At 33.5% G+C, this 12,086-nt stretch overlaps 1 protein-coding gene across 1 annotated transcript in view; it reads left to right on the forward strand.

The window, feature by feature from the left end:
• ATP8A1 (ATPase phospholipid transporting 8A1) overlaps nt 1-12,086 on the forward strand; it is a gene marked incomplete at both ends in the record, with an annotated part of 92,494 nt that overhangs the window by 24,531 nt on the left and 55,877 nt on the right. Inside the window, 6 exons of the mRNA XM_080343860.1 lie at nt 542-669; nt 2,330-2,407; nt 4,783-4,871; nt 9,201-9,273; nt 9,632-9,737; nt 11,006-11,088. Of these exons, the coding sequence (XP_080199986.1) occupies nt 542-669; nt 2,330-2,407; nt 4,783-4,871; nt 9,201-9,273; nt 9,632-9,737; nt 11,006-11,088 (557 nt within the window). The remainder of the gene's footprint in view (nt 1-541; nt 670-2,329; nt 2,408-4,782; nt 4,872-9,200; nt 9,274-9,631; nt 9,738-11,005; nt 11,089-12,086) is intronic.

Below are 12,086 nucleotides of genomic sequence, written 5' to 3' on the forward strand. Positions count from 1 at the left end.
TATTATAAAGCTGCTTGTTATATATGCTAATATTCACATTTCCAGTTCTTTCAGAAATCTCATTAAATTCTCTAATTTCATCTCTTCAAGTGGCGTGAACATACATTTTTTTATAGTATTTTGTTGAGAGGGTGGGTAATAGGAAGGTGTGAGAGTAAATAGAGAAAAAAAAATCATTCCACTGCACATTCCTCCTTTAAAAATATGAAACTCTAAAATTCAGAGTTTAGAATTTGGTTGATATACATATAGATGTTCCAAGATTATGATCTCTAAAAGATAGCAAAAGAGGGAATGGCTGGTAAGTTTTGCTTTTCAGAAATTGGAGAAGATGTCAAAGGTCTCCACTTTATAACAGAGATTCTTAACTCTTATGAAGGTTATATTTATAAGCAAGTGATATTGTAATTCATTCTCAAGTTTCTTCTTGGACATAGAACATGTTAAAAAACAGCAGCTAATGCAATCTTCTGAACACACTGTATATACATTTAAGAATTATCTTAAATGTTTTTTTTTTATTTGCTTTGTTTTTTGGCAGATGGTGGAGCAAGCAACTTTGGATTGAATTTCTTGACTTTCATAATTCTCTTCAATAATCTTATTCCAATCAGTTTGTTGGTTACGCTTGAAGTTGTTAAATTTATCCAGGCATATTTCATAAATTGGGTAAATACTATTTTTACAATATGCATTGATTTCTAAAATCAAGTAGTTTACAAGCAAGTGAAATAATTGATTGCTTGCCTGTGTGTACCTTTTTTTCAGACTTTTTCTTAATGTAAATACTTAAGTATGCTGTTTAGTTGCTATTACTGGAATCTGAGAAGGTAATAATGAATGGAGTTTATTTAGTGTTTTTACATCTGCACAAATTGCTTTTTGGAGCATGTTTTCATGTGCTTTGTACTTTCTCATTATTAATGTTCAGGTATTGATTTCAACCAGAATGATCAGAAGAAAGTGTTTGCAGTCCAGTGGAGTTTTGTCCAGTTTAATTTCTTTTTTCTAAGCATAGCCCGTGTCTGTTTGTTTAGGGTTTTTTCAGTATTTCACTCATTTTACACACCACCACTGTAGTTTAATGGTGGCTTTTTTGTACAAAGCCAGTGTCTGTTAGTATGACGTCTTACAAATATAAAGATCATGTTATCATCCTTGATCTTTTTTTTTTTTTTTGTTAATGAATTAATGGAGGAAAAGAAGGATTTACTCTGGGATGGGGGTGAGGTATTTTCCTTAAAGCCATGTACTTTTTAATAATATGCATTCAGTTTTTCCCAAATGGAAATGAATCATGCCATTCTTCCTTGATCAAATGTGTGAAATATTTGTGTGCAAGATATGATGTCATGTAGATAGAGATAAAAGTGTAGGTGGAGTAGCAGGTGAAGTGTATGATTTGTTTTAAAAGTTAAATCTTTTTGTGAGCAGTCCTCTGGTTTTGATGTCTTCTTTTACTTTGTGCTATAGGGAAGCTTTGACAAATAAGAAAATGCAATTAATTTCTTCCTTTATGTTTTATATTCTAAAATGAATACTCAACAAAGGCTTGCCCATTTTGAATGTGTAGATGACCAACTAATGTTTATACAAATCCAAAAGACGCTTTTATCTTCTGTTACCCTCCCATGTGAGGGATTAGTTATCATCAATTTATCTTAATCTGGGACTCTGGACATTTATTATCTCAAGCATTATGTGTGTGTGTGCATATCATTGGTATAGAGAAGTTGGTCACCTGCCATACTTCACACCGTTTTAATTTTTTGCTACATTTTACAATAAACTCTGGTGTTTTTTTTTTCTTTTAAACAAGTTAAACAAACAAAACCACACCGCTTATAATGCACCCTACAATGTACCCTGCATTTATTATCTACTCTAAAATTTATCTTCATGTTTTTATCTCAAGGTATATTTATCTTGCTATTTAGACATGACTGGTTGTGCATACAATATAAATAGATAAGACTGACTTCTCACTAAATATTACAGTGTAGTGTTTCTGCTTGTTGCTAAATGGATTTTAGATACATGGGTACAGCAGTTTTTCAATAATACAGATGACTGGAAATAATCTTAGTAAAATCTCAAAGAAACATATAGATTTTTGTTTTAAAGAGGAAATCTAATTTATTCTGGAGATTCTTGGAAGTGATCTGATTGTGTTGGTGGATTCCCATGTTGAAATAATCACAAGTAGACAACTTGATTCATGTTCAGTCTATTCTTCTACACTTATCATTTCTATTTGTGTACTAGACTTTTTTGTAATAAGTTATGGAAGACTAATTTTTAAATATATATACTTTTTTTTAATCTGTAGGACATAGACATGCACTATGAACCTACGGATACTGCTGCGATGGCTCGTACATCCAATCTCAATGAAGAACTTGGACAGGTAGAAAAAAATTACTAGTTGCAACTCTGTATGTGAAATTCTACATGTGGTTTACCATCTAAATTATTAAAATAATGTGAGGATTTATTTTAAAAACTGTATGTGTTTGCCTTAGCCTTTTTTTGCCTATTTCCATTTTCTTCATTTTGTCAGATATTTTTAAAAATACTTTGCAATACATGGGAGTTAAATTTTTGAAACCAGTATTAAATAAGCAAATGCTGTTTTATGGGTCAGTTTGCATGTGGTAATCGCAGAAGAATGAAGTGAATCATTAAACCTACAAAATCAGAGGAAGTCTGAGCATTAAAACTTGTCTGGCACAAAAAATCAGCCTCTGTGTATACACTATGATAGTGTGCATCTCTAGTATGTTACCCCTGGAAATTTGAGGTTAGTTCTTTATTTTGCTTTAAAGTTCTCATTTAATACTACAAAATCTGTTAGGCTCTTCACAAGAGGTCACTCATTGTATGTCCTTCATTTTAGGGAAGTATAACTTTGTAGAAGTGTGTCTGAGACACAGGGCATGCTTCCAGAAGCACTACACATTATATTTGCTGCTTCAGCCAATTGTATTTGCAGTCTTGCTTTAAAAACATGATAAACATTATGCTTTCTGTTACACTGACTGGTGATGGTAAACTGATCCCGTGGAAAAAATATTATGTGCTCATTTAATTGAACTGTATTAATATGCACAAGTATACATATTCTTGCATTTCCTAACCTAGAAATTTTCATTACTAATTCTTTAGCTTATTGCATGGGAATGTAAAATTTATTAGCTTTCCAAGAATAATAAATAATAATTTTAGCCATGTGGCAAACAAGTCTTAGGGACTAATACTTCAGAGATCTGCTTTTTGGGAAAACAGTAGTTGCAGGTAAACATGTTCTAACATTAGGTTCCATAGAAGAGAACAGGGCCTTTACCTACTGGGTTTAAGAAGCATATGCAGAAAGCCAAAAATGTGGTTCTCTTCCTGGCCTTAAAGGGGAGTGCAGTCTCCTCTAGTGGGGAATAGACTGTTGAATCTCAGCTTTCCTTCTGTTTCATTTTGCATAATCCATCTGTGTCATCTCTGCAGTTAACTTGTTATTCACATTCCCTGACACATTCCTTCTTTTTAACCTTGACAGTTCTTGTTTTCATTTTTACGTTTCTCATCAAAGTCTTCTTCACCACCAAAATCTAGTCAGGTTTCTTGGGATCTCCACTTTCACTTTTTTGACGGATTCTTAATTTGAGCATATTGTTCTGAGGAGACCAAAAGACTCTCTGCTAACAGGAAGAGTGAGCGTCTTCTCTGAAGTACATGAGAGCTGCACATAATGAAGAGAATATTTCCCCCAAGAGATCATCAGGTTTTAAGAAAGGCAAAACTTTATTGTTTGGAAAAAAAAGATTTTCTTAGCTGCAATTCCTGCTGTCCCATTCTGCCCACAGAAACAAAAGTGCAGTTTGAGGCATAAACCTGGCATGGAAGATTTCTTCTAACTGTTGATTTGTGAAGTGAAAATACTTCAGAAACAGAATGTTTAAATAGGAGGTGCTGAGTAAATTTTACTAATACATGGCCTTATTAGCTTCGTTTATAATGCAGTTAATTCCTAATTAATAATACTGTGATTTTTAATGAAAAATAAATTGTAATGGATTAAAATTTAAGTTTACCTTTGACTAATAGAGCCTTTGTTTCATCACAGACCACTTCATTTCTTCATATATTAACTTTGTTCTTAAGACTAGGTTTGAACTAAATTTAAATAGATCACAGATACATGTATTTCAGGTTCAATTTTTGAAATACTTTAACTAGTAGTTTCCAGACAGGAAGGGTTTATGCAGTTATGGAAATAGGAGACCTGGGGTAGGTAGAAAGGAATGTATTTCTTCTATTCCTGCACCTTGGCATTCCTCAACTGTTGTTTGTTAAGTAATGTTTTGGATATAAGGATATATTTCTATGTCAAAAAGAGGCTTTCAGAAATGCATTTAGATACTTTTACCATATTGCTTTCTATCAGAAATTCAATATTTTACTAGCAAAGTCACTGGTCTTCACTAGTTTCTTGCATTTCAGCCATATGTAGAGTGAGAAACAGTTGAGTGTACCACTGTGCACAGAAGCAAGCTTGAGCTTCCTGACATCTCAGTTGATTGCCGTGTTTGGAAATGGATATCAAGCCTGCGTGTCTGCCATGTTAATGTACTGCGGGTTTTTTTTCCCTGTAAACTATTAAGATTACAGAAATGGTAGAAATATTTCGTGTGTTGATAGTCATGAATTGTTTTAGATATAACTACTAATGTTAATGTAACTAAATAACTGCTGAATGTTAATGTATAATGAATTTTGTCATTCATTTAGGTCAAATACATATTTTCTGACAAAACGGGTACCCTGACATGTAATGTCATGCAATTTAAGAAGTGTACAGTAGCAGGAGTTGCTTATGGGTAGGTGGTTTTATATACTTTTCTCTGTCTGTGTGCCTTTTCCTCTGGCTGTGCATATCTAACTATGCATTAATACTACAGTTAAAATAAACTTACGTTTGGCAATATATACAACTAGGAGTCAGTTTGTTTGTGACAATGAAATGTTACTTCTAAGACATATCATCACTTCAGTCATGATATCTCTTTTGACAAAGAGGAAAAAAACTAAAATTTAGATACTAAGGCCTTACTGCTATAATGCAACTTGAATATGCATGTTTTTTTCTACCACTCGGTCTGCTTAATGTTGCTACTATAAAAAGAGTCTTACCTCATACTTGCATAAACTTGTATCATTGCCTGTACTTCATATTTTATATAGGCATATGCTCTTGCACTAAATCATATGCAGGATGAACAAGAATTTGAATTACAGTACTGTAGCATGAACTACAGTACTATAGCCACCATCCAAGTAGCTTTTATGAATACTGTTATAGTGGCATGACTCCAAATATCAATGTTGCTATTAAGAAATCTCTCCAAATAAATGCAAACAAAGCATTTCACTATTCGTTTGCCAGCAGTTGCACCCAACTACTTCAACAGAATTTGTAAAAGTCTCAAACTTCTAAGGCTGTTTACTTGAAAAAAAAAATGCATTAGAGCAATAAATAGAATAGAAGCACCTGTATTATAAATGGCAGTGTGGCTTACCACTGTGTGAGTTGCTGGACCTGGGCCAATCTCAGAGCACTGAGTAGCAGATAATTAAACACATCTAGAACTGGATGGAGATCAAGTACAGGTTATGAAAAGTGTTGGTCTTGTGCTAAAGGTGACGATTTGGCTTTTGTGGCTTTATCATTTGCATCCCCTTGAAAAAACATACATCAGGAATTTGATCTAGGTTTTCTCTTTTGAGGAAAACTTAGATCCCTAATGCTGTAACCATACTGATTATTTTTTAATTAACAGTTGTAATGAAAGACAGTTCTAGTCCTGATATTTTAAAGATGTATATGAATGGGCGTGTTTAGATGTATGTATGTTGGGCTCAGCTTCAACCACATGAGCTAATTTTATGAGCTAATTGTATTACTTCAGAGAAACTGCTCTGAGCTAACTATTTTCAAATTCTTTGTATAGTGATTTTGTAATATAAAAAATGCATTAATGGTAGTAGAACTTAAAATCAGTATTTGATATTTGCTTTGTTAGATATCTTCATCTGAAGTTGGCTTAGGACAAATTCTAAAGTTTCTCCCTTGTGAAACTTAAGTGTGAATGTATTTTTTAGAAAAAAAAATTATCTGATTTTTATTGTTATGCTTTCCAGCTCTCATGTACCTCATTTTGAAAAGACATAGGCTGATTTACTGATGAGCATTACTGTTTAGAAAGCAGAGTTACCATTGCAGCATCTCTCATAGCTACTCAGAGAACAGAGTCACTCTGTCTTCCTGTATTGATGGAAATAAGAAATTAGGAACATAGAAAAGAGTAAAAGTGGCTGTTTCCTCTCTTCTTTCAAAGTGTGTTATAAATTGTGATATATGCAAACCCAGGTCATAATTTAATTGTTATCTAGGCATTAGCAAAATACTTGGTGGAAATACCTTTAAAACTACTTCTTTAGCCATTTAATTTCATTAATAGCTTCTTTTTTATACGTGATCCAGTTTTTTAGCCTTTGTGATTATTTTTCCTCTCCCTATTTCTATTGTTCCCTTGCTTCTTGTGCAGCCATTGCCCTGAGCCTGAGGATTATAGTATTCCTTCAGATGACTGGTAAGCTCTCAAAATCATTTAGTGTGTGATGTTTGTTGAAGATTCAAGTTTAAAGCCAGTGAGTCAGATTTTTAGAAATGGAGCTAAATGTGAGATATTTTTATTAAAATTACTTCAGCTTCCCATTGATGCAGAGCCAGCAGTGTCTTAGAATTCTGATGGTATAAATTTGTGTATGGCATTAGATTGTGTATTCTGGAATAGAATTGCTAATAGGGTTGCTGAGGCATAGTACAGTTATTCTACTGACAATCCTTTACAATTCAGAATTGCTATTGTCATTTGTTAAGGCGGTTGGTATTATGGTAACTTTGATCACACTTTTCTACTATTATTTCGTAATAGGTTAGTAATGATCTCTAACGTGTTGGAAAAAAGGCCATATTTGAAAGTGAATAAATTATTGTTAGTACTTTGCTTCCCACAGGTAGTTTTAGAATATTAACACTACCTAGTTCTTAACTGAAACTGAGATTAAAACACCCAAATACATTTGGGAACAACATTAATCTCCTAACAAGGACTTCATGAAAGACTAAGTCTTGACTTCCTTTCTGCTGCCGTCTGCATGATGCGTTGCACTTCTTCATCATTCTTTATTAAACTAAATACTTGCAATACTGTTCAACATAAGCTCAGATAGAGGAAAAAAATGTTATTTACAGTCTTTAAATTTTCACTATTGTACTTGTTGAATGTCACAGCAAGATACGTTGCACAAAGCTGTAATGTGTTTTTAAAGGTTGTAGGAAAAGACTTGCTTTTCTAGATAAGAATCAAACTTTCTTTATAGTAAAAAAACAACTGAACAAACAAAAGACAACCTGAAAAATCCCCCGCACATACATACAAAAAGTGACACACATGCACATCCAAAAATCTTACCTGACCTGAATATCCTCATTTGATATACCAGCAAGATGTTTCTCACAAAGATGTACAAGTGTGCTTAAATGCACACAAGTGGTTTCATTAAAATAATGCATTGCTTACATGAAATTAATCATGCTTGCTTATAAGATATTTATGAAATAAAACTGATTTTGACTAATACACATAAAAAGCTTCATAAGCACATCTGAAACGGATAAACTGATGCCTGAACAGTAGTTAAAAACAAAGTACTTCCCTTTTATAAGTGACGAACATCTTATAAGTACTTATGAAATAAGATACTTAAGAAAATTCTTTGTCTGTAAATCTATTGTAATTAATATAATCAGTTTATGACAGTAACATATTTAGTCCTAAAGTGACTAATGTACTGAATCCAAAATCTTTTAAATCTTTTTTTTTTTTTTGTATTAGAAGGAATTGTTTTCCAGTTTAACACAATATATATCCGCAAATTTTTTTTTAGCACTCAAATCTGGAAAATATCTTCAAGTCTTTCTGTCAGAAAGCTTTAAGCAAACAGAGCTTGAACATTAAATTCTAACCAAATTCAGTGCATCAGAAGTTGTTAACATTTGACACTTCAAGATCTATTTGCTTTGCATTTAAACAAAAAGTCTTGGTGAATGAAGATGCTTCGCATTTCTCTCTTTTGTAATAGGTTTTTAGAAAAACTAGGCCTTGAGTGTCTATATGTAGGAGGTACTGCCATTTTGTATTCCTTCATGGTAGTGCAGGACTAAAACAGCCTGCTTTTGGTTTTAATAGAGAAACTTTAGACTGCCTTTGATATATGTGGCTTGTCTTTCAACTTAAATCACCTAATGTGTTTACTGTCTTCTAAGATTATGTGAGCCAAGGCAATTCCAAAGTAAATGAAAAAAGAATTCTTTCCTCCAACGGAGTTCACTTTGCAGCACTGTTTTATTTCACTGAGATTCAAACTCACCTATATTGTCTTAATACTCAAAAGTCAACTGCAGTAACAAGTTTTTGTAGAAGTACCTGCATTTTTGAGCTGTCAGCTTTGGCCAGAAGTTTAGTGCCATTTGAAAGGTGTTAATGTATGACTGTTTTCCACCTTGCATCTCTTCAGTCCCTTCCTACTTCACCATTGTGGCTGTGTCTTCTTTATCCATCAGTTTGCTAGGTTCCTTTTTGTTCGTGATTAATAAAAAGCAAACCCTTTCCATGCAGACTTCCCTGATGTCTGAACTCAGTTTGCTTCAGATATCAGACTTTCTTTTCTGCAAACATTTGAAAACCTATTACAAAACTGCTGACTTCTCAAAGAATTGTGATCTCTCAGACACATCTTGTTCTGTGTTCCTTCAATAATCTCATTCAAGAGATCAGAAGACAAGAATCAACAGTCTTACGTTGTAGATTTATTGTTACTTTGTCCTACGTTATCTGAAGTCAGCAGAAAAACTAACCTGGATTTAAGTGTATTTACATAAATCAAGATTTCTTTAATGAACTTTGGAGATGTGAAACCAAGTACCTTTTCACTTCTTGTTCTCCCAGTAAGTGATTGCAGCCTGTATTGTAGCAGCTACAAACCAAAATTTGTGTTTGACCTTAGCACAGTAGTGTAGATGATTTGAATATGACTTGTTAAGAATATGCTAATGATGATCTTTTTCTGCTAATTATTTCTAGGCAAGGCTCACAAAATGGAGAAGAAAAAACATTTAGTGACTCATCATTACTGGAGAATCTTCAAAGCAATCATGTAAGTTATATAGAAACAATTACCATTGTTTTGTGAAATTAAACCATTACTTTCAGCAAGTCAAAAGATGATGTCCTTAGAAAGAAAATAAATAGATTACATATTTACACAAAATCAGCATGCCCTCATGAATACTTTTGTAATTGTTTGTTGCTGATACATGTTAAGTAGATCCAGCCTTTTTTTCTGTTTTTTCCAATGATGTCTGATTTGTTCAGTTGTTGATAGTTTTTGAAGAAGAGAGGAAAAAACCTTTCATAAGCTTTTTCTTGACTGTTATTGGTCCATATCTTTTATTACTTTTCAGTTAGTTATTGCTGAAATGATTAATCAAGCTCTGGCATCTTTTTTTTTTTAGCCAACTGCACCTATAATATGTGAGTTTTTGACAATGATGGCAGTGTGTCATACAGCAGTTCCAGAAAGAGATGGTGATAAAATTATATATCAAGCAGCATCTCCAGGTGAGACTCAAATAATTGAGTGAACATATAGTACTATATCAACTCAACAAGCAAATGTTATTTGAAGTTTATTGTTTTTGAAATATCTTCAAAAATTTAAAAAAAAAAAAAAAAGAAAAGAAGAAAACATATCCCTTAAAGAACTGGTGTCAGCTAAAATCAGTTTTGTCAGAAAAGGATTTAGACTTTTCTCATTTGCTTTGGAAAATACGTATGAATATCCTGTCGATTATGTAACGGCGAAGAGTGACTAACCACACAGCATTCCCAAGGTGGTGTCAGATTGCTGTCGAAGCCTGAAGGAGCTGCTCAAATGCAAATAGAAATCAAACCAGGAGACAAATTCACGTCCTGGCTTGTGAACCTGTTCTGTACTTGGTAACTGTGGTATTGATTTAGAACAAATACTGTGTTTGTAATAAAAAGTGAAAAATAAATGTGTTTAATAGGATAACAGTTGTGGTAAGTTCTACTAGAGAGTGAGAAAAGGTTATAGTACAAAAGGTCTGGTTCAAGCCTACTGTGTTTCATAGACAATTTTTGAATTCAGGAAATGATGAAACCAGGCAAAATGATTAAAATCTGTTCAGCTCTGCTGAACCAATCTATTATAACAAGTTATGATGAGAGAAATGACTTGAAGGACAGAAGGTCTCCAGCCTTCCTCTTCCCTGTCTGTCCCAGCTCCTAGGTGACTGTCTCTCTAAATTCTGTCCTTCAGCAACTGGAAGACCAGGGCAGAGGTAGGGCAATAAATAAAGCTAACTGGGCCATGGCAATGTTTTATTGGGCATTACAAACAAATTCCGTTCTGACATTCTAAACCATTTGGAGAGAACAGATGCCTATGGGAGGCTGGGTTGCTGCTTAAAATGTTTTCCGAATGTAGGCATTGAAGTTATCTGCTATTTACATAAATGACTTATCACTCTTTCTTTCTAAAATAGAACTTATACAAAAAAGAAATGCACCTTGTCCAGTAGCCTACTGAGGAAGGTGCTTGCCTAGGTGCTTTGAAGAGCATATTCTCCTTACTGAGCTGAGAGGCATGTTCCTTCGGGGGCTTATTTTCTTTGAACTGTAAACTCATTTTCTTAGTTTTAACAGGAGAAACAAAGAGTTATTTCCAGCACCACCTATAATTTTAAAAATCTATAAAAGAAAAAGGAAGCCAAAAGTAGAAGAGCTTGGGCTGTGTCCATTAAATCATGGGATAATCTAACAGTTTTTCTGGTACATCTGCAAAGTAACTAATTGACTTGTTGCAGATGAAGGAGCATTGGTCAGAGCAGCCAGGAATCTTCGTTTTGTATTCACTGGAAGGACACCTGACTCAGTGATCATAGAGTCTGTAAGTACATTGGAGTAACATTATAATTTGCTGTATTTACTCTTGCTGTGTTAAATAATTTCTGAATAACTGCATCATGGTACATATCCATTGAAATCTTGGTTGGTTGGTTTTGGTTCTTTTGCTTGGGGTTTTTTGCATTAATTCTCACTTTTTTTTTTAATTTTTATTTTTTTATTCTTCAGTTGGGACAGGAAGAGAGATATGAACTGCTAAATGTCCTGGAATTTACAAGGTAAACAGCATGCTGTGCACTTAGTGTCTTTTTGTGAAAATACTTTATGAATTTCTCTTACAGATAAAAATGTTTGCACCTGTATGCAGGTTATGTGGTTTTTATCGCTGTAATGTGTTCGTAAGACAGGCAGTGTTTATGGGTAAGATCACACTTCTAGTTTTATTGTAAAAATTTTTAAGAGGCATATATTTGTTCCTGTTGTCTCCTTTTTGCTAATATTTTTCACTTTTGCTTTTGTGTAAAGATTGAAATAAACCTTAATCTCCAAACTTTAAAAAAGACAGGACAGGAAAGTACTTGAACTTTAAAATGTATTTATGAAAACCCTATCACCATGTGATCTATTAAAAAAATTACATTTGAGGGCAGGGGAGAAGATTCAAATAAGTGTTATGTATAACTTGTGTTTGCCTTGACTAACAGATTTTGCATTTGACTTTAAATATACTTGCTTAATTATGACATGTTTAAATACCCTAGACTGAAATCCATTTCTTCTGAGCAGGATCACTTTAGCATTGGCCAGTTAGTTTTCTTGGAAACTGAGTTTATCACAAACTTTGCTTTCAGTAAAAAATTTCTGTCAAAGCTGTTGGAATTATAAAGGTACCCATAAAAAATCTGGATGCAGTTTAACTTGTTACGTAAATCTGTTTAAAATGTACCCATGTATGCTGTCTGTGTTCTAAGTATTTGTGTAGACCCATTGCTTACTTTGGCACGGGATGGGGAAGGGACTTGTATGCAGAGGAAACTTTTT

The sequence above is a fragment of the Nesoenas mayeri genome (genome assembly GCF_963082525.1).
Source record: "Nesoenas mayeri genome assembly, chromosome: 4".
Classification (NCBI taxonomy): domain Eukaryota; kingdom Metazoa; phylum Chordata; class Aves; order Columbiformes; family Columbidae; genus Nesoenas; species Nesoenas mayeri.